This window comes from Rousettus aegyptiacus, unplaced genomic scaffold (genome assembly GCF_014176215.1).
Source record: "Rousettus aegyptiacus isolate mRouAeg1 unplaced genomic scaffold, mRouAeg1.p scaffold_m13_p_2, whole genome shotgun sequence".
Lineage (NCBI taxonomy): Eukaryota > Metazoa > Chordata > Mammalia > Chiroptera > Pteropodidae > Rousettus > Rousettus aegyptiacus.
In genome coordinates this window covers 13,915,207-13,935,730 of record NW_023416295.1, presented here as the reverse complement: position 1 = coordinate 13,935,730, position 20,524 = coordinate 13,915,207, and the positions used below count along the sequence as shown (strand labels likewise).

Genomic DNA, 20,524 nt, shown 5'->3' with positions numbered 1-20,524 from the left:
GCAGCACACGTAGGACCAGACTAAGGTGTAACTTGACTGAAGGCGTGGGGACAGCAGAAAGTAGGGAACATGTGAAAACCGGTAAAAACGTGCTCCTGAGGGCTGCACACTGAGCCCCTGCACAGGGTTTCTTAGCCCAGAGCCAGTGGCCAGTCTCAGAGGACTGCCTCCCTGTGAGAGGAGTGGTATGAGTCTGCCTTACCCAGGAGTTCAGGTCCACAGCTCATCAGGCTCCAGCGAGGAGAAAGCCAGGTACCTCTCCCCGTCTCCAGACACCTATAGAGCTGCCCTTCAAGCCACAGGACAAGCATCTCTGCATTGCCAAGCAGTGCATTGTGGCTTCCCACCATCTCTCTCATTCCAGGCTAAGTGCTTGGCTTCGTCTTCAATAGCCAAAGGGCCTATAGTATTTTCCTCAAAACGAGGAAGCAGCCTTCCCTGAAAGAATTTCAAGCCTCTATCTTGAGAAAGAGAGAGAGAGAGAGAGAATCTGCTTGAAATTTTTAAATGATTATTTTGCCAACTGCTAGCTTTTGAGATGTCAAACGTACAGGAGCTGTATGCACCTGGGCCGAGCCCAGGTGTGGCATGGGGGCACTAACGGCAGGCTCGCTGGTTCCTTCTCTCCCCATGCCAGGCTAACGGTACTCACTGTTTTTCATGTGAGGGGACCGGGCCTTGGCAGGTTAAATGGCCCTAACTCCCAGTAGCCCCAGGCCCAAGGCTCTTTCTGCCTCATTTCTATGGCCACTACCTTTGTCCAAGGATGCTTACGACACGTGAGGGCTCCTCTGGGACCATACAGAGCGGAGGTTTCTGGAAACCAGGAGGTGGGAGAGAGAAGAGGTGTCCCTGGCACCCCAGTGAATGCCTGTTGGGACATCTCGCAGGCCTGGTCTATGAGTCACTTTCAGGGTTTAGCTAGTTTTGCTTAAGGGGTGCAGGCACTTGGCCTATACCCCCTCTTTCAGTCCTGACCTCAATCCTGCACAACGAACATTACTCCTGAGGCCCAAGGGCACAAAGCAATTGTCCTAGAACTGAGAGGAGGGCAGGAAAGAGGTTCGGCATGCCCGGGTTCAAATCCTAACTCCACCTCCCGCAAGTCGTGTTGCCTCAGGCAAGTTCTATGCCACAGTCTCTTTGTACGATGGGGCTAATAATTGTCAGAGCTGTCGTGAAGGCTAAACAAGCGAATGTACGCAAGCACCTTGGAGCCTGCCTGCCATAACAGGAAGCACAGCACAGAAAGCCTACGGCCTGGATGTTAGCTGCCATCCGAACCCTGGAGAGCCTGACTCTGCAGCCAGGCTCTCCCATCACACACTGCGCCCCTGAGAAACGCGACAGGCCTGGCTCCGGACAGGCTGGGGCTGGAGTCTGGAAGCAGAGCCGACAGAAGCGTGTAGGAGTCCAGGCTGCAGCTGCACACACGACACTATCTTTATTCACAGTGATACAAAAGTAGATTTTTCGAGAAATGTTCTCTTGTGCCAGAGGGAGAGCTAGTTGAGTGGTATGTAGCGGGAGGGCGGGGGGTTGGAAGAGGAGCCCCTGAGGGAGGGGTCAGGAAGGGCACAGGCCAGCGAGTGGGTCAGGGAGGCAGAGCAGCGGGCAGCAGGGGCTGGGGAAGCAGAGGAGGGGGAGGCTGGAGGTGGTGGCCCCTCTACCCTGTTCTGTCCTCGCTAGGGGGTGGAGGGTGTCTACACACATTGGGAGCATCCAGAATGGCGAGAGATGGGGGCCAGGGAACTCCGGGAGGAGAAGGCTCTGGGTGCAATGACTGCCCATGACTTTCGTCCTCCTGAATGGCTGCCAGCTCCCCCATGGGACGTCCTGAGCTCTGCATGCATGAGGCTGGGCAGGCCTGCCTCTTCCCTCTTCTCCTACCTTCCTTACACACTCCTTTTCGAAGGGCGAGGCATGCCCAGGAAGGGCCAAGGTGTGGGTGGGGGACTGAGGAGTGGGTACACAGATAGATGCTCACACAAGCAAAGAGAAAACAGAGGCCGGCTGCCCACCCAGGGGCGCCGCAAGGGCTCACTGGGGCAGGGCCTTCAAGATGGCATTCACCTCCTCCGCCACAGCTGTCAGGGCAAATTCAAACTGGTCCTGGAAAGGGCAGTGGGAGGACAGTCACGGTGGGCCTGGCCTCTGTTCCAGCCCCAGGGGGACCTTTGGGAAGGGGAGCTGGGAAGGTCACTTGGTGGGGGGAGGGGCACTCCTGGGGGAGGTCCAGAGGCAGGCGGGAGAGGCAGGTTGCTGCTAGCTTCCCTGGAGAAGGGTGGCATCGAGGGTTGGGGCAGGGAGGAGCAGTCACCTTAGAGCGGACAAGGCCAGGCCGCTGGTCACGGACGTGCTCCAGGGTGGCAGCGATGTCAATCTCCTTCACTCCTGGGGACAGGGTGCACAGGGCCGCTCAGGGGGTGTTCAGAGAAGGATAAGACCCAGAAAATCTGGGACATCCTGGGGCAGGAGGCTTGGAGGATTAGGCGAAGCCAGGGCCTGGGCTTCGGGCACTGTGGGAAAGGTCCTCACCTTTTGCCATGCGGTTCAGTACCATGTCGATGAGGATGTAGGTGCCAGTCCGCCCTGCACCGTCGCTGAAACAGGAGAGGAAGACAGGCTCAGCTCAGCTCAGGACCCAGCAGAAAGGGAGAGGTGGAGGAGACACTTGGAGCCACTCAGGTTGGCTTGGAGAGGGCGTGAGTGAGCTGAGAGTGAGCGAGGGGCCACAGCACCTGGGCCCTCAAGAACTGAGCCTTGAGTTGGGAGCCTGCGACCCACGGGTATCACTTGGGCTGTGGGCCGATAAGAAAGGAGAGCCCTGGCTCAGCCCTGGGGTGGAGGCGGCTGGAGGAAATAGGAATGTCTTCCCAGTCTCTGGCCAGGCTTTTGTCCAACCATTTTTTTTGTGTAAATGGCCAGATGGTAAATATTTTCAACTCTGTGGGAATCGTATAGTCTATCACACATTCTTCTTTTTCCCCCTTTAACCGTTAAAACGATGTGAACACTATTCTTGGTTCACGGGCCATTAAAAAAACATAGTATGCTAAATTTAGCCCATGGGCTGTAGATCGCAGGCGTCAAGGGGACAGGCAGGAGTGTGCGAGGAGATGTGCGCAGGGAGCGAGGACCAGGGGGGCAGGAGTCAGGGATGCCCCGCCCCAGGGCCCTCGGGCCTGGGCTGTCCTGTTCCCTTCCGTCCCTACCCCCTCTCCACACACCTGCAGTGCACAATGATGGGGCAGGAACGGCCTCGGTAGCACTTGTTCACCTTCCTGCAACAGGAAATGGATGTGAGGGTCAGGGGGCACCAGCAGAGGGAAAGGGGAATCGAAAAACACACCTCTGGGCCTCTCTCTCCCTTTTTTTTTTTTCTCCCCACATGGCCAGAACAGAGGAGGGAAGAGGAGTTATGGTTAAAGGCAAAGAACCAGAGATGGTGTGGGTAGCACTGGGCTTGCCTTGCTACTTACAAGCTCTGTGCCCAAAGTGTTCACCTGGAACAACTGATTTATCCTCTTTGAGCCTCAGTTTTCTTACCTGTAAAACGGGGATGGTAATCATAGTAACTTTCTTACCATGGTTATGAGATAATCCATGTAAAGAACTAAGTGCAAGGTCTGGCACGCAGTAGATGCTCACTAAATGGCAGCTACTGTTAATGATAACACATATTAACGGCCACCTCTGCCAGAAGTCCAGAGAGGACAGGCCTTTTGGCTGTCCTCAAGTGTGTCAATCTTGCCACATTCCTGCTCTGTCTTTCTGCTCTCCCCTACGACTGCCCAGGCTGTTCCTCTCCCCCCTCAGGCTCCCTTTGGTCCTCATCGGCCATGAGGTCAGGTAGCCCTGGGCACAAAGTTCCTTTGGCCAGGAGAGGACAGTCCCTCAACTCTGAACATTGCGCTGCTGCCTGTCCTCTTGAATCAGCCTCACCTCAGCATAGTCGCTCTGTGGTTGGGCCATATTCGGATTCGTGGTCCACTTGGACTTCAGATACTTCTCTGCTGCCCTGACCACAGCTCAGCGAGAAGCAGGGGATTTCTCCCTCCCTCAGTGGCCCAGTCTAACCTGCCCTTGTCCCTTATAACATTCTTGTTTCGAGAGTCACCTGCAGAATCCTGGTACCTTAGGTGGGCCAGGGCTAGGAGGATCTTCTGAGGGATTAGAAGATGGTTTCAGGGGCATCTTGCAATTTGGTGGTCCCCCAGTCTGGCTCCCCCATGCTTGTAGGGGCCAGGTGATTTTGGATGATTTTGTGGCATCTACATGGTTTTCTAGCACATTGGCTTGGATGTCAGAGGGCTGGGGTGTGACAGAAGTTGCAACAGTGGTTCCTCATTGTTTAATAATAATGATAATAAATAGTATCTAGAATAAATCGAGCATTGTTATGTACCAGGCACTTAAACTAGATTTTATCCTATTGACCCTTGCAACAACCCCCTGAAGTATAAGTCATCATCCTCATTTCACAGGTAAGGAAACAGGGAGGTCAAGGAACTTGCTAAGGGTCAATTTCTGGGACTTTAAGAAATTATTTTGCCTTTTCTCTGGTGGCAAACTATATTTATTAAGCAGCAATTAATTTGTTCTGGGTGCCTATATGCCAACTGAGTTTACATAATTCTAGCCTAAAGCAAAGGAACATAACCTTTCAGCTTATCTGTGAGCCTTAAAATGGGTCCATGCTCTATAAATATTTTTAAAATGTGGAAAACAGGAAATAGCTCTGATGCCCCTGGCATTGCTTTTAAGAAGCAATATGCCTCAGGCCCCAGGGGCCCCAGTTAGAAACCATTGTTTTGAGACTCAGAAACTATTTCTAGGTCCTCACCCAGCTCTACTCCTCTGCTCTCTGCCCAGTATCGAGAGACCTCAGGACACCCTGGCAAGGGGCAGAGAAGCAGGAGGAGGCCACAGTGCGGAGGAGGCCCCTGCCAGTGGCGGCCGGCTTCTCAGCCACCCGTTTGGGGAGGGGAAGGCAGAGGATGCTGGAGGCCTGGCCTGGTTGTGGTTTCAGTGTCAGAACAAAGTTAAGTCCCTCAGTTAGCTTCCAATCCCAGCCCCCACACTGTTCCACTGAGTCCCCCCCAAATCCAGAGATCCCCCAGCACTCCCTTTGATAATATTTGTCTCTTCCCTGTGTCCCCTGAGCCCACAGCTTTCCCAGCAGCCTTTGGGATGGTCCCTGGGCCCACAAGTTCTGTCTGTCCTGTTTATGCAGCGGCCACACCTGCCAATGATCACTTTTGTGACTATGCAACTGGAGTGAGAATACTAGCTGCAGATCACAAAAATGACACTGGCAGCTGTGAAAGAGAGAGAGAGAGAAGGGAAGAAGGGGAGAGGGAAGGGCAGAGAAGGGTGGACGGAGACACGTAGAGACAGAGACAGGGGGACACGGAGACAGAAAAGGCAGAGACAGATCGGCAGAAATGGGAGGGGGGTGGAGAAAAAGAGGTGGGAAAGGAAAGAGACAGAGTGAGAGAGGCACAGCGAGAAAGAAATGGGATAGAGGGTAAGTGGGACAGAGAGAGAAAGTGATAGAGATAAAGAGAGGCGCGGAGAGGGAGGGTGGAGCGCAGACAGAAGAAGAACGGGAAGGAAGGGAAAGAGGAGGAAAGCCAAAGGGAGGAAAATAAAAATAGAGGCAAAGAGATAGAGAGGGATAAAGAGGGGGAGAGATGGGCAGGAGGGGGTAAGAGGGAGAGACGGTTCCGCAGACACAGAGAACAGTGCCGGAGGCCTGGGAGAGCAGGCCAGGAGCAACAGAAAGGGAAGGTCAGGAGGCAGGAGCTGAGAGAGGGAAGGAGGCAGAAATAAGGTGAGCCCTTATTGGGGGAAGCGGATGAAAAAGAAAGAGATAGACAGATATGCAAGCAGGAAAAAAAGGAGGCCTGAAATGGAGACGGCAGAACATCAGAGAGACAGCAGAAACTGAGCTGGACCACGGGAGAGGAAGGATGGTCACAGCAAGACAGAACACCAGTCCTGGTTTGCGGGTGTCTAGAAGGGGGCGGCTGGAGGTCTGAGGATAGGCTCCGGGACTTTGGGCCCCAGAGGAGCTGGTAGGCTGAGAGATCGTTGGGGAGTCCAGTTCCCGGCGCCCCCTCCTCCGCCCTCCCCTGGTCCTCGGAGCCTCCCTGGCGGCTTCTCCAGCCCCTGCCCTAGACCAGCAAGCATTTCCCAGCTTCTCAAAGGCGCTCACCTGCGGAAGTCCAGCAGGGGCCGAGTGGAGGCCGGAGTGCCCTCTGCCGGCCAGCTGAGGAAGTGGAACTGCGTAAGCGTGCGCGTCTCCTGGGTTTGCACATTCTTCAAGTAGAAGCTCCGCACCAGGAAGTCTTCGCACCAGATGTGCTCCGACACCAGGTTCACCTGCCGGGGAGCGGGATCTGGGCCTGAGCACGTCAGAGCCTTTCCAGGTCTGCGTGCTCGCTCCTTGGTCTCTCCAAATCCTCCCAGCTTCCCAGGCTACTTCAAATTCTAAATCCTCCAGGAAGTTTACTCAACCGTTTGCCTGCCCCAACTGTCCCAGCTGTCCCCAATAACCTTAGCTGTCTCTGTCACTCATCTACTGCTTAGGACAACTGGTGGCTTTTCCACCTAGACATAACTGTTGTGAGCTTCTTGAGGCCAGAGTTTCTCCTTCCTCTTCCTCGCACAGTCTAGCAGTGTTTGTGCTACACACATAAACTTTGAAATTCTGTGATACTTTGATTTTTTCTTTAACATGAGCAAGACCAATTTAAAAAAAAAAAACTCTAAAAGAAGCTGTGAGTGATGGAAAATCTACTACCTAGCGCTCATCTGGTGATGAAAAGCTTCTATCGGGCTCTTAATGTCCCATGTCCTACAGGGGAGTCACCTTCTCCCATTGGTCAGGAATCTGTTCCTCCCTCTCCTGCTTTTCCTCCTTCGGGTTCCTTCCTACCTGTCCTCTCTCCCAGTTTGTTTCTATTTTTTATAAGTCACATATGTGACTGATGGTATTTCTTTTTTTGCTTTGGCCTCGGGAAAACTCAGACTTAAGTTGGGCTTAATTGCGGTAGGTCTTGATTTCTGGGCATAGTTATCTTCCTTGTCTCATATATCATGGTTCTTAGCTTCTTTACCTCAGTTTAGGTGATTTTATAGTTTTATTTCTGTACCTTTCATGATAGGTCCTTGCAAATGCTTTTGGGCACTGGACTGGACACACATGCACATATATGTATAGGTATTGTGAATATTGTGAATGCATGTGTATATGCATATGTATGTTTACATATGTGCATATTCATACATGTTTGAATGGTTACCATCCATTTCCCCCACTTTTATTTTTCCCTGGCCTTGGGGTCTTGCTGACCTCATATATGTGGTAGAGGGAGGAGCCCTCATCTGGCCAGTATCGATCACACTGCTTGACGCCGTCCTCCACCAGTGGGGTCAGCATGACAATGACAGTGCAGCCACTCTCCCACACCATCTAGGGACAGAGACTCCGGTAAGCTCTATTCTAACATCCCTGGGACCTGGTTGGCCCTGGCTGCCCACAGGGCCCCTGGTCCCTGGAGAAGCCCTCCCTCCAAGAGCCCACCTGCCAGAAGTCTGAGATGGTATGGGACAGCGGGCCCTGTGTGGCTATGTAGGCTGGCATCCGAGGGTCGTGCTCAATCTGGGGCAAAGAAGATATATCATGAGCCAGAATGGGAAATGCTGTTGTAGAGAGGCTTGGTCAGAGGAAGTGGGCCAGAGTCCGGAGGAGCCTGAGGACCCTCCATTTCCACACTGGGATATCAGGCTCCACAATTCCAGGGCCCTGGGGTGGGGAGTGGTGATCTTGTGGGAATGGAGTTTGTGAGAGGAGGAGGAAAACAGGGCTGAGGTGGGGGCAAGAGCCAGGGCCACTCACAATGGGGCTGGCGTTGATGTAATCACTCCGAGAAGGGCTGCTCTCCACCTTCAGCTTGATGCGGGCGTGGTCATCTGCACAGACCCCGCATCCCACCCCACATGCCCCTGCGGTCATTGGGGTCCTGGCACTTCTGCCGCTTAGCCTGAGCCAGGAGCCCAGCGCCTTCCCCCAAGCCCTCCAGAGCTTCCACCAGAGAGAAGCTGGGCCAGGTGCGCCAGCAGGACTCACTCACAGGGCAGGAAGTCAGGGTGGCGGTTCTTTTTGATGTTGCTCTCCCCCTGGGCGGTGGCGCAGGTGTTAGGTTCTGCCTGGTAGGCACACAGGGCTTGCCACTCCTTGGCCAAGCGGTCCTGGTTCCGCAGGTGGTCCTCCATGTAAGCCTGCAGGGACACCACAGCCTGGCTCTGGCCCGCCCACCCCCCAGCCTGCCTCTCCCACCATCCCGACCCCTCAGCCCCTCTGGGTCCAGGCCTGGTCCTGACCAGAATCATGTGTCCGGTGGAGATGTCCATGTTGGCCTGGGCAGGCTCCTCACACCAGGACGGCGTGCTGCTATGGGAGCTGGGGCTGGCCTGGGCTGCGTCGCTGAACTGAGAGGACACGCTGCTCACCCGAGAGGGCTCTGGTGGACCCTCCGCCCGGTTGAACAGGGACTTTGTAGCCATGTGCTGGCGGCACAGGTCCTACAGAGGAAGGGTCGTGTGGGGTCCAAGGGTCCCCTGAAGCCTTTTCTACAAGGTCCTGGGTTCAATTCTGGGTCCCTGGGTTCAACCTTGATAGATTTGAATGACACTCATCTCCCCTGGGGTAGGGTCTTCTGCCCTGGCCCTCGTCCTTTTGGGCGCTGTTCTGCTTGGGTGGTGCCTATGACAACCTCAGATATTAGTGAGTTGAAACTCAGAACCCCAGATTGTAGCACTGGGAATAAGCGAGGGACCATCTGCTCCCAATTCCCATCCATCTGAAACACCCCACAACGCCCCTACTGGAGCTCCTCCAGGGCCCGCCAAAAAACGGTCCAAGAGATGGATGATCGCTCCCATCCAACTCCCCACTCGCACCCTCCGCACCCTCCGCGAGACTCAGACTCCCAAGCCCCTTCCGTTCCCTCTCCGCGACAAGCTTCTGCAGCTGCACACCTGGTACTCAAATGTGGTGTCACCATGGGCCCCCTCGGGGCCCAGGGCTGCCAGGCGCTCCTTGTCCCGCTGCCGTGCATGCTGCCGCACACACAGAGCCACGGCCAGGGCCACCAGCAGCCCAGCCACACCCGCCAGGGCCACCAGAGTAAGCAGCACTGAGCGCATGGGCGAGGTGCTGCGGGCCGGTCGGGGAAGGACTGCCGCGGCCTCCTCCCTCTGTGGGAACAAGGCTAGAATCAAGGCGGGGCAGTGGTGGGCAGATATTTAGGAGCCGCTTCTGCTCCTTGCTAGGATACCTCCTGCGGCAAAGCTGGGAAGGCAAGGGCACGGTGGGACAGGCAGAAGGGCTCAGATGGACCCAAGATCCTCCTTCTCAGTCCCAACTCAGCCACACTGCACTGCTGGGTACTGAGTGCGGGGCCCTCACGGGGAGTATTTGTATTTAAAAATGGACATAGAGAAATGGAGAGAGAACCCACGGAATCAAGTAATCGAATGTGAGGCATCAGTGTTGGATGCAGAAGAGAAACGTATTTTGAGCGTAATGTCCTTTCTGCGTGAGGTTGTCCCTTAGAATTTAGAGACTGCTCTGAAGGCTATGGGCGTCTCAGCTAGCTCTTGTCAAGCACGCTGCCTTCCTAGAAGGGGGGGTCCTGCAGGCAGGAGGGGCCACTGCGGCCATCTGCAGGCCAGAAAGAAAACTGCTTGGAGGAGGGCCGCCTTGGAGAAGCAGGTGGGCCAGCCAGGCGCACACAAGGCGGCAGCTCCACTTCTGTCGAGTTTGCCTGGGTCTCCTGTGGGCAACGTCAGTCCTCTGGGGCTTGACTGATTCTTCAGTTAGCTCATACCTGTCCCACTCCTGTCTGCAGGATCTGGAGCCCTGTCTGCGTTTCCAGTTCAGACTTCACCAGCTCTGCAGGGAGCACGTAGGTCAGGCTCTCTCTAGCCCCACGTGGTCCCCGCCCCCATGTCATGCTATACCAGGTAGCAGGCGTGGCCCCATGTGGGCTTGGACTATTTCGAGGGGAGCATCAGCCACGGGCCTGGGTATATCCTACTAGGGCAAGGGCTGGGGCCAGGTAGTAATTACCAGCTTGCTGGGTCACGTCAGCCAAAGACAGGTTCTGTTCATTGTGCCGGATGCGGAAGGTGAGGGCTGGCCCCACCACACTGCCGAATAGAAGCTATATTACTACCTCACCAACCCTAGACCCCAGACTCTAAAAGAGAAACCAGCTCTGACCCTCTCCCCATTAGAGGATGGGGCTGGAGCTGATCAGAGATGCCCTACAAGGGTGTTTGAGTCCAGGGAGACACTGGACAGGGACAGCAACAGGGCTAGGTGTGGCTGTAACATCTGGGAGCATCTGGGAGCATCCACCTTGGCCCCTTACCTGGCGCTTGTCTTCCCCTCCTCCCCTAAGCCCCTCTAGCCACCTCCCCACTCAAGCTGTTTTCTAGATCCCCGCCTCCCCAGACACCAGCCTCACCTGATGTTGATAAAGCTGCCTGAGGACATGTGCACATGCTCAGCCAGGATCTCCAGCAGCTTCACTCCTGCAGCCAGACTCAGGGGCCTGGAGGTGGGCAGCAGGGAGAGGAAGGAAGGTGGGGACCCTCTTGGCCACTTTCTCTTGAAACAGGCCACCTCCAAGGGTACCGGCCAGCCCGACCCCCAGGAGACTGGAATTTTTCCCTAGGCTGTGGCCCTTACTTCTGGTCAGTCACAATGTAGCCATACTCCTCTGCAGATGGCCGATCTTTGGGCTGCCCCGTGGCTGTGAGTTGGCTCTGGCCCAGTGGACTTTTCTTCTCCAACAGGACAGGCGTGGCCGGGAGAGCAGCAGCTTTGGGGAACTCGAAGGATTCAGGGCTCAGCACCTGCTGGGCTTTACCGGAGGGGGGGCTGGCAGTGGGGTATCCATGCGGGGAGGGTGTAGCAGGTGGAGGCTCCACTATGTCTCCACCCTGCACCTGCTCCTCCATTGTCTGTTTAGGAGAGAGGATAGAGGTATGGTCTCTGTATGCTGGAGAGGGTGGAGGGGGTGGCCTGCGGGTCCACACCCTGGACTCCGAGCTCCTTGCAATGGAGCTTAAGACTTGTTTTTCCTTCCATCCCAGGGCCTAGTGCAGGGTTGGGTACAGAGAGGGCACCCGGGAAAGTGAGCCGGGCAGATGAATGAATAAGTGGAACACAATCAGTGATAATTTACAAGATGGGACTGGAGTGGGGAGAATCACTGAAGCACCATCAGGGTAGAAGGCTAATAGGTGGGCAATGGTTTTTAGACTTTGGTTTAGCCATGAAATCTTAGACATACAACATGTGAAACAGATAGAGCTCCTCAAGTTCCAGGGGCATCAGGAGGCTGCCTGCTCACAACTTCCCTCTTCCCCTAGGGATCCTCAGAGCCCGGTCTCCAATGATTGTATTGGAGAAAGCAGTGAATCGAGAATTCTAGCTTCTAGTCTGAGTTCTGCCATCCACTTGAAGTGAGACTTAGGCAAGACTTCCTCAAAATGAGGGAGCAGAGGATACAGATTCTGGGTCCTGATCCTGAGGTTTAAATTTTGGCAAGGGAGTTTGCTGCTGTGGGCACTAATGGGTCAGGGCAGTGCTGAAAACTCACTTTCTTGATGTCGGCTCCAATGTTTACAACCCCTCCTGTAGAGACAGGAAAAACAGAACTGTGGGCAAAGGGCCGAGGCCAAAGTCCACACAATGCAGGTGGAAAAGGGCCAGAGGCCCAAAGCCTGTTACATCTGTGTGGTCTCCTTCCTCTCGATCACTGACCAAACCTTGTCGCGTGGCTCATCGTGTTTGTGTTCTGTCTTAGAAGTCATTATTTGATTAACTCTTCTTCTGTCATTGGCCGCGCCTCTCAAAGCTATTTATTCAGTCCTCCCTCACCATATAAATTATTGGCTTCTCCTTCCACTTGGCCAAACCCCGCTTCGAGTCCTGTTTACCATCCGCCCACCCTTCTCGGTGCCTCCTGATTCCTGTTCACGCCCCCTGTTGGCTTATTTTTCCATTACTTCCACCCTCCAGTCCTTTTCTGGTCTAACTTTTCAGCTCATCACCTGCTCACTTTCTTCCTACCCTTTGCTGGCAATGACCCCATGTCTTGGAAGAACTCCCTTCCCTGACCCTGACCCTGACCCTGACGCTGACCCTTCCCTTCCAGGCTGCTCCATTTGGTCTGAGGGGTGGGGCAAGAGACCTCCATGGAGCTTCTAATTGCTAGTCACTGCCTGGACACTCACCCATGTTTCGTCCTGCACCCTTGGGCAGCAGCTGCAGCAGGGTCGAGAGGGTGGAGAGCTGCTCAGGGGTCAGCTGACGCAGCTCCACCCCGTAGCCTGCCAGCACAGCTGCCAGTCTCTGCAGAGTCACATCTGCGAGGAGCCAGACACAGAGCTAAGGGCTAGTGGTGAGATGAACTCGTGGGATGCAGATGGATGAGCTGGGGGTGGGAGGGGACTAACATATTTAAGAGCTTCTTCTCCAATACTGGGACAGTGATGCCCTCTCCTTCTGACACTTGTCCACGCTTTGGGGAAAAGACCTTCCTGGGGCAAGACCAAACTTCGGGCCCACTGTGGACATCTTGACTCTCCATCTGAAGAAGAGTCATATTAGCTCCACCCCCCACTGTATCCCCACCGCCTACCTAGGGCCTGGCATAGATCATGTTGTCAGTAGACATTAGTTAAATGTATGAATGGCTTTAAGGACGGAATAACAAGTGCATGGACAGTCAGGAAGGATCCCCCAAAAGCAGCCCCCACAGGCAGGGAGCGGATGCTGAGGACTGTTACCTGGCTGCTCTGCTGGGGAAGGAGGCTTCTCCCCACGGCCCTCTAGTCCTTCCTCCTCATAGCCCTCCGAGGCGTCCTCTGCCCGGCTGCTGCCCCCATGCTCTGGCAGCCTTGGTACCCTGGCCCTGCTGGGCACTGGCAGCTCCTGGGCTAGGTAGAGCAGCCCTGACTCCTGGAAAAGCTGAGCAGGTGAAGGCCCTGGAGGGTCTCCATAGGAGTGGCCAGGATGAACCCCAAACATGCCCTTGGGGGCCGTTCTGCTGAAGAGGGCAGGGGGTTCGGCCTTGGGCAGGGGGCCGACACTGACCATCCCTGGAGAGCTCTCTGAGCCCTGGGAGCCATCTCGAGAGCCAAACTGTGGGAAACCAGAGATCCGGGTAAGCAGACATTCGGGGTGGGGGATTGGGGTGGGGGCCACTTTCTAGAGCTCACCTGATGAAACAGGTAGGGCTGCAGCAGGGCAGGTTCATAACTCAGGGCAGGGTGGGGGGGCTGCGGGGGCAGCAGCAGATGCTCCAAGAGAGGGGGCAACAGCTCAGCCTGCAGTGGGTTCAGGGGGGAGCCTGCCCCAGCTCCATCCCCACCCGTTGCAGGTCGAGGAAGCCGAGGCTGGGCAGCAGGGGCAGAGCCAGTGGGGATGCCCTGTAAAAGCAGTTCCCCAGCAGGTCCAGGTCTCCTGGGCACCGAGCCAGACCTGGAGAGGAAAGCAAAGTGTGTGTGTGTGTGTGCGTGTGTGTGTGTGTGTGTGTGTGTGTGTGTGTGTGTGTGTGTGTGAATTGTATGTTGCAAAGGCTTATGAGGCAGAGCTGGTGAGGCCAGGCAGACTTAGCAGTGCAGAGTAAGTCTGACCTCTTAAGAAATGAGGCAACCTTAGAGGAGGACAGAGTAGCATGGGGAAGGATAAGAGGGCCGATCCTGGGCAGAGCTCATTGTCTCCCTGGTAAGCATGCCTGGGTCCCCGAAACACAGCAGCAGAGGCTAAGGAAGTGTGAGGCTCGGATGAGGAAGGGGAAAACGGGAGCAGGGGAAGTAGCAGGGAACCTCTCTAGATGAATGACGGCCCCATTTTGCCCCATGGTGCCTTTGTATACGTCCCACACCTGGCACTCCAAGTATAGGTTCAAATATTCAATACTGTGCCCTCCCACTCTGCCCGCATCTTCACCCAACTCTGCCCTCTTCATCCTGGTATCATCATCTGAGCTCCACGCCCCATTTACTTTTCTCTGCTTTACAGGGTCTGAACAATGCCTGCAGAGGCCTTAACTATAGAAGATGACCATGTCTCCTACCATATACAATTCCACACAGTAATGCAACTGAACATTAAACAACTTCGGTCCAACAAATGACTACCTTTCCCATGATGACTATTTTGACACTTCTTTTAAAATGCTAAATATTCAAGTTTTTCACGACATTTTTTAAGTGCCTCTGTTTTGCTGGATTCCCCAGGGATGACCTCGGCTCCTACCGGGAGTGTGAGCATGTCAGGTGACCATTCTTGAATTCTTTTTACGCATGCCCCAGCCCGCTGGCTTTGGTGTCCATGTCCCTCCCGCTTTCCTCCATCTTTCAGGAAGATCACAGGCCTGTCAGCGTTGCCATGATAGAGTGGTTGGAAAAGGATGCCTACCTGTCCCTTGGATGGAGCTCTGGGGGACGAAGCCTGGGGATGCGTTCCATCTCCTGGGAGATCACGTATTGGGTGAGGTCATCATGCCAAGACAATCCTGCCGGAGGACAGGGTGGGTTGAGGTTGGCTCAGAACAGTCTGAGGGCCCAGTAACAGGGACCAGTGGGGGTCAAAACCCTGCAATATTTAAGTTTGACAGAGCAGAGGGGCAGCAGAGGGGGTCTGGAGACCCTGTGGGTGATCTGAAGTGTCCTCTTCCCACCCTCAGGAACAGATTTTGAAGTCAGACTGACTCCAGTCAGACTGGTTTTGAATCCTCTGCCACTACTAGTTGTATGACCTTGGGCAATTTGCTGGACCTGTCTGAGTCTCAACCGTAGGGTTGATACCTCCTATGATTGTGATACTTAAAATAACACAATGTAAAATGGTTATAATAGTACCTGTCACATAGTGAACTTTCAATAAATGCTACTATTATTATTATCAAAATTATTATTCCTATTCAGTTTGTTGACCCTGAACCCTAGTTTTCTTTATTTGTAAAGTGCAAATAATATATATACTTCATGGAGCTGTTGCGAAGGTCAAAGGCGATGAAGGAAACGAAAGTGCTTAGGAAACTCTAAAGCACTATATACCTGTTTTAAACCACCGCTGCCTCCTCCTCCATCATGACCATCGCCATCACATCATCATCACCACCATCGTCTCATCCTGAAGCAAATCTGTTTGCCTTTCCCACCTTGAGACTGCTCCCAGGAAAGGTCAGTCACCTATTCCGAAGCAGTAATTTCCCACTCTCCATCTCTACTCCTTCTTCCCTGATTCTGGATTAAGTCTGGACTGCTCTTGACTCCTTTCTGAGACCTCCTAGCATCCATTCCTGCCTTTACGCCTATTATCATTACATGAACTGTGTTCCTAATGAAGGCTAATTCCTCCACTCGAGCACTACATTTCATCCCCTACCACCTAGTCAAGAATATCTTCCCTACAATTCTCCCCTGTACCCGACATCATCATCTCCTGTTCTCTATGGAATTATTCTCATTAGCATACAGACGTGATGAAATTTCTCCCATCTTAATAAACGAATGCTTGATTTCACATTCCCCTTCATCACCCCATTTCCTTAGTTTTCTTTATAGCAAAATTCCTTGAAAATGTTATCTGCATTGGCTGTATCCGATTCTTTTTCTCTTGTTTCCTCTCAGCTCACTCAATTCAGGATTTTATTCCCAACTATTCAATCAAAACTGCTTTCATTAAGATCGCCAGTGACTTCTCCATATCTAAATCCAGTCGTCAAGTCTCAGATCTCATCCTACTTAACCTACCATCATCATGTCACACAGTTGATCACTTTCTTCCATATACACTCTCACTTGACTTCTATAACACCAAACATTCTTGTTTTTTCTTCTGCCTCACTGGATGCCCCTTCTCAGCTTCTCTTGTTGGCCCCTCTCTTTCTTCTGGTCCTCTTATTAGAATTCTCTTAGGCTTTTCTTCATAAACACTCAATCCTTCGATTATCTTACCCACCTCATGGGTTTAGTTACCATCTATAGATCAAAAAAAAATCCAAATTTATTTCTCTATTCTAGACCTCACTCTCTTTCAAAATCCAATCTTATGTACTCAACCGCCCATTCTGCTGGAATAGACATCTTAAACTCAGTGTAGTCTTTTTCCCCAAGCTGACGCTTCTGCATAGTTAGTGACATCTCCATCTACCTAGTTGTTTAGTCGATAAGACCTGTGTGTCATCCTTGACTCTTCCTTTATTTCACAGTGAGGCCCAGTATTCTATGAACTCGTGCTCACTACCTCAAAAATACGTGCAGAATTCTGTCATTTCCTGCTACCTCCCTGCAACCACCCTGGCCCATACCATATTTATCTCTTACATGGATTTTTGTGGTAGCTTTCAAAGGTCTGTTTCTTTCCTTGATTTCCCATATTCTATTCTCAACACAGTGGCAAGAGCAAGACTTTTTAAAGTAGAGGTGAGATCATGCACCCCTGTGTTCAAAACCTTGTGATGATCTCCTCTTTTACTCAGAGTTAAGCCAACGTCCATACATTCTCCTATAAGGTTCTATAGTGATCTTGAAATACTCTTCCCCCAGTTTGAAACACCTCTACCTCCTTGACATCTTTGTTCAAATTTCATAATCTCAATAAGGTCTGTCTTGACCACTCAGTTTAATACTGCAGCTTCCTACTTCACCTTTTCTGATCCCTTTATCCTGCTGTAATATTTGTTTTTTTTCCATGGCACTTATCACCTTCTAATACACTCTTTATTTTCTAATTTATATAGTGTATTCCCTCCCCTCACCTGGGAAAGTTAACTCCAGTAGACACAGATCTTTGTCTGTTTTAATCCCTGGTACATCCTAACCACCTAAAACTATGCTTGCCACAAAGCAAACATCCAATTAATAATTGTTGAATGAGTAAACTGGGTAAGTGGGGTGTTCTTCTGGCTGGGAACTCCAGAATTCATTGCTCTGGAGCACTCAGACAGTTCCAGGGAGTAAGACGGTTCTAAAGAGATGGAGCCGGTCTCTTCCAGTGACATCTTCTAGAAGCCTCCTAAGTGTGAACAGCCCATCTCTAGGGTTCCACCCCACTCCTGTCTTGCCTCCTTCTCCAACAAGGTCTGGGAAGGTAAAGCTTCAGGAGTGGGTATGATAGGAACGTTCTATGAGAGAAATCTTTGAGTCAGGTGGCCCCTCACTTCCCCACTCTTATCTAATTAAGTCCCAGTCTCTCTCCCCCCAGTGCACCTAGACCTCACCTTGAGACATGAGCTGTCGAAGCACGCCTTGTAAGCGTTGAAGAATTGGGGAGGTGACTTGCAAAAGGGGCCGAGCCTGCCCCACTCCGACCTGGCACTGCCCAAATAAGCCATCTAAGAGCATAAAAGTGGTGTCAGCAGGGGGCGTGGACAGAAAGCCTTCCAAAGTCTAGGTCAGAAGTAGACAGGACTCTCTTCATCTCTCTTGGCTTCAGAGAGCTCTGCTCCTTCAGTCAGTCCCCCTTCTGCCCAAGCCCAATACCCCTTCTCCTCTCCAGACCTCCCCCGAAGTCTTTCTTATTGTGTACCCACATCTTATAAATCCTATGTGCGGGCCTCACTCACCCTGAATACACACTTCAAGATGAGAGCAGAGTCTGCGGTCAAACAGACAACCTGTAGAGGGACAGGTAAGCAGAGGTTCAGACAACCACACACATAGAATGGTCAGATGGATGGACAGGCTGGGAAAGAGGGAAAGGGATGAGTCCGTTTTTTCATTCAAAATAAGGTTTTAAGCTGGGAGGAGAGGAGAGAGAGGCCTAGAATTCTTCCCCTTCCTCCCCCTCCCTGCCCCCCCCCCCCAAATTCTTAAGAGAAGGAAATATAGGGTCTGGCTTTGTATTTTAAGGATCTGTGTCTAGGTCCTTTCCCTACAAGCTTCAGTTAGATTAACTGAGTGATGGGGAGAAGAAGCTTTCCAGGTGCATGGGGGTAGTGATAGTAGAGGGTCATACACTTCCACTCTCGAAGAATTACTATTGGGAGTTTGTAGCCAAATTCTGAGGACTTTCCTTCCCAAATCTCCAAAAGCATCCTAACTATGATGACCTGGAACTCAGAAGAAGTAAAAACCCTAGCACGTCTCCTCTCTGAGTGGGAAAGGGAGAAGGGTGGAGCGTCTCTAAGGCAATGCTCCCCACACTCTCCCATCTGTCCTTGAGCCCCTGTGTTGCTGGCTCTGTCCGCGGTGCTGAAGCTCTGAGCCTGAAGCCGCCAAGAGCTCTCCTGGAAACAGTTAAGGAGAAGGGAGGGGTGATAGGGCGAGGAGTCTCCACGGGACGTGACCCCTCCGTCGCTCTAGCCTTCATACACCACACTACCAACCCACAGGGACACCGGAAGTACCCTGCATTGGCCTCCAAGCCCAGTGGTGAAGGAGGGCGCCAGACGGCAAGGCTGCGCCCCTTCCCCCACGCGCCCCTCGCCCCCACCCTCCCCCGGCCCATGAGTCAGCGCTGACTGTCTCCGTCCGCTTAGATGTGAGTCAGCACCGGGGCCAGGCTATGGGGAGGAGGACGGGAGAGGACCCTTCCCTCTTTACTCTTTTCTGCCCCCTCCTCCAGCTTTCTCCCTCTTATCGGAGATCAGGTCGCAGCAATTGGCCTCTCCGGGCATAAAGAGAAATCCTGACCCTTTCCTGGGCCTGATTTTCTGCTGGGAGCGGGACCCGGACTCTCATGGCCCCGAAGCCTATGGTAGAGAGATCAGAGTTCCCTCTCTCTCCTCCCCCTCAGAGCTGGTCTCCAGTTCCTTGGTGCCGCGGTGCGACTTGCTTCTCCAGCGGTCTTGTAGCACATCTCTAAGTTCTTCTGTCCATATGCACCCCTGTTCCTCCTCCCAGACTCCGCAATCTTCCCCCGAGCCCGCTTCTCTTAGGTCCGCCCCCGTATTCCCAGCCCCACCTCCAGGCCTACGCCCCTTTCCTCTCAGACGTCCCCTCATCTTTCTCTTCTCGCAGTGCCTCCCCCACCCCACTCCACACACATTCTACCCGAGCTTCCTACCTTCTCGACACTTCCGTGCACCACCCCCCCACACACGAGTTTTGCTCCCGGCACCATACTCCCCCTCTCCCGCGTTTCCTCCTGACCGTGGGCACTAATGGCGCTGCAGCCTCCCGGGCGGCCGCTCAGCAGTAGGAGGCAGAGGAGCACCCGGAGCCCCCCGGATCCCCCGGCGCCCCCAGGCCGCCGCGGGCGCCGCATCCTCCCGGGCTCCGCGAGCTCGCTCCCCTGCCTGAGCCGCAGCGACGCTGGCCAGAGGGTCCAAGGCGGGGCCTGCCACTCCCCACCCACTTATGAGGCGGGGTCTACACGCCCCTCTCGCAGCATCGCGCCAACCGCGTGAGGGTGGTGACGACATCTCCACCCCCGGTTCTTAGGCTTATTTGCGTCATAGGTGGCGTAAAAGCACTATCTTAGCGGAGCAGTTACCCACCCCACCCCTCCTCCACCAAACAGGAGCCTCACTAGAATTCCCACTTGGCCCCAACTCCTTTGACTTACGCTTCTCCCCAAGGACCCCCACCTCTATTAGCCAGTCCCAAGGTTGACAAAAAAGGGTAATAGTTGGCTGGCGGCCAAGAACGATATGGGAGTTAGGTAATATAAACACCAAGATAAGGAACACAAAAAAGAATAGAATAGGTACTCTTATGCATCTCAACTAATGGTACCTATGTCATCCTTAAGAGCATCTTGAATTCCAGGTCTAACAATGCCATCTACTAAGGGTATAGCTTTGGGCAATTTGCTTAACCTCTCTGTGCCCAAATTTCCTGATCTGTAAAATGGAGGTAGGTGCTAATAGTACCGAGCTCACAAGGTGGTGGTGAGAGTTACAGGAATTAAACTCACGTGAATCGCTTAGAACAACTGCCTTGGCATGTACTAAACACTCAACACATATTTGCTTTGTTATTAGCCTTGACTGTCTTTTGCCCTCTTCCGCTTCGAGTCTATCAACAACCTTATGATTTCTACCTGTAAAATATATCTCCAACCAGTTTATTTCTTTCTATACTCACTATCCTGTCTGAATCACTGTGCCCTTTTCTCATGACTTTTGTAGTCATCATCTAACTAGTCTTTTGCTTCCATTCCTGCCACCCCATAAGGTAGGGAGTGAGCTTTGTAAAGTTCAAATTTGATCACTTTACTCTCTTGCTTTTCAGTAAAAATTTTCCATACTACAAAAAAAAAAAGTACATAGTAGTACACAAAAAACACTCGTCATCTAGACTTAAGTTATTGATATTTTACCGTAAATGCTTCTTTCAGTATTAAAAGTAAATAATAGACATCATATTTCTCATATAAATATTTCAATATGCCTCTCCAAGATTTTCCTTGTTCAAAATAGGAAACATAGACCACCACTGCTTTTGGCTATGTTTCTTATTTTGTTTAAATTAGCAAAGACAG

The 20,524-nt window shown here is 52.8% G+C and overlaps 1 protein-coding gene across 2 annotated transcripts; it reads right to left on the bottom strand.

Moving 5' to 3' along the window:
• Positions 1-1,419: 1,419 nt before the first annotated feature.
• Positions 1,420-19,356, bottom strand: PTPRN (protein tyrosine phosphatase receptor type N). 2 transcript variants are annotated; one of them, XM_016156838.2, is made up of 23 exons: positions 19,192-19,356; positions 17,664-17,714; positions 17,319-17,432; positions 14,510-14,606; positions 13,306-13,567; positions 12,874-13,228; positions 12,319-12,450; positions 11,682-11,716; positions 10,766-11,040; positions 10,542-10,628; positions 10,142-10,221; positions 9,900-9,964; positions 9,049-9,267; positions 8,392-8,592; positions 8,142-8,289; positions 7,907-7,980; positions 7,592-7,669; positions 7,361-7,480; positions 6,221-6,387; positions 3,231-3,284; positions 2,539-2,603; positions 2,321-2,394; positions 1,420-2,112 (listed from the first exon to the last, which is right to left on the bottom strand). In XM_016156838.2, exons 1-23 carry the CDS (start codon positions 19,304-19,306, stop codon positions 2,041-2,043), a joined length of 2,940 nt encoding a protein of 979 aa, XP_016012324.2. In that variant the 5' UTR covers positions 19,307-19,356; the 3' UTR covers positions 1,420-2,040. The 2 variants fall into 2 exon arrangements, with proteins under 2 accessions (XP_016012324.2, XP_036092936.1); XM_036237043.1 differs by lacking the exons at positions 17,319-17,432; positions 17,664-17,714; positions 19,192-19,356 and adding an exon at positions 15,850-16,074.
• Positions 19,357-20,524: the final 1,168 nt, after the last annotated feature.

Bases quoted from the DNA above. Each gene is read 5' to 3' on its own strand.
- PTPRN (XM_016156838.2), bottom strand. From the start codon at position 19,306: ATGCGGCGCCCGCGGCGGCCTGGGGGCGCCGGGGGATCCGGGGGGCTC. The intron at 11,717-12,318 runs GTGAGTGTCCAG...CTGTCTCTACAG, and splicing joins GGGTGCAGGACGAAACATGG to GAGGGGTTGTAAACATTGGA. The intron at 7,481-7,591 runs GTGGGCTCTTGG...CTCTGTCCCTAG, and splicing joins CCATCTCAGACTTCTGGCAG to ATGGTGTGGGAGAGTGGCTG.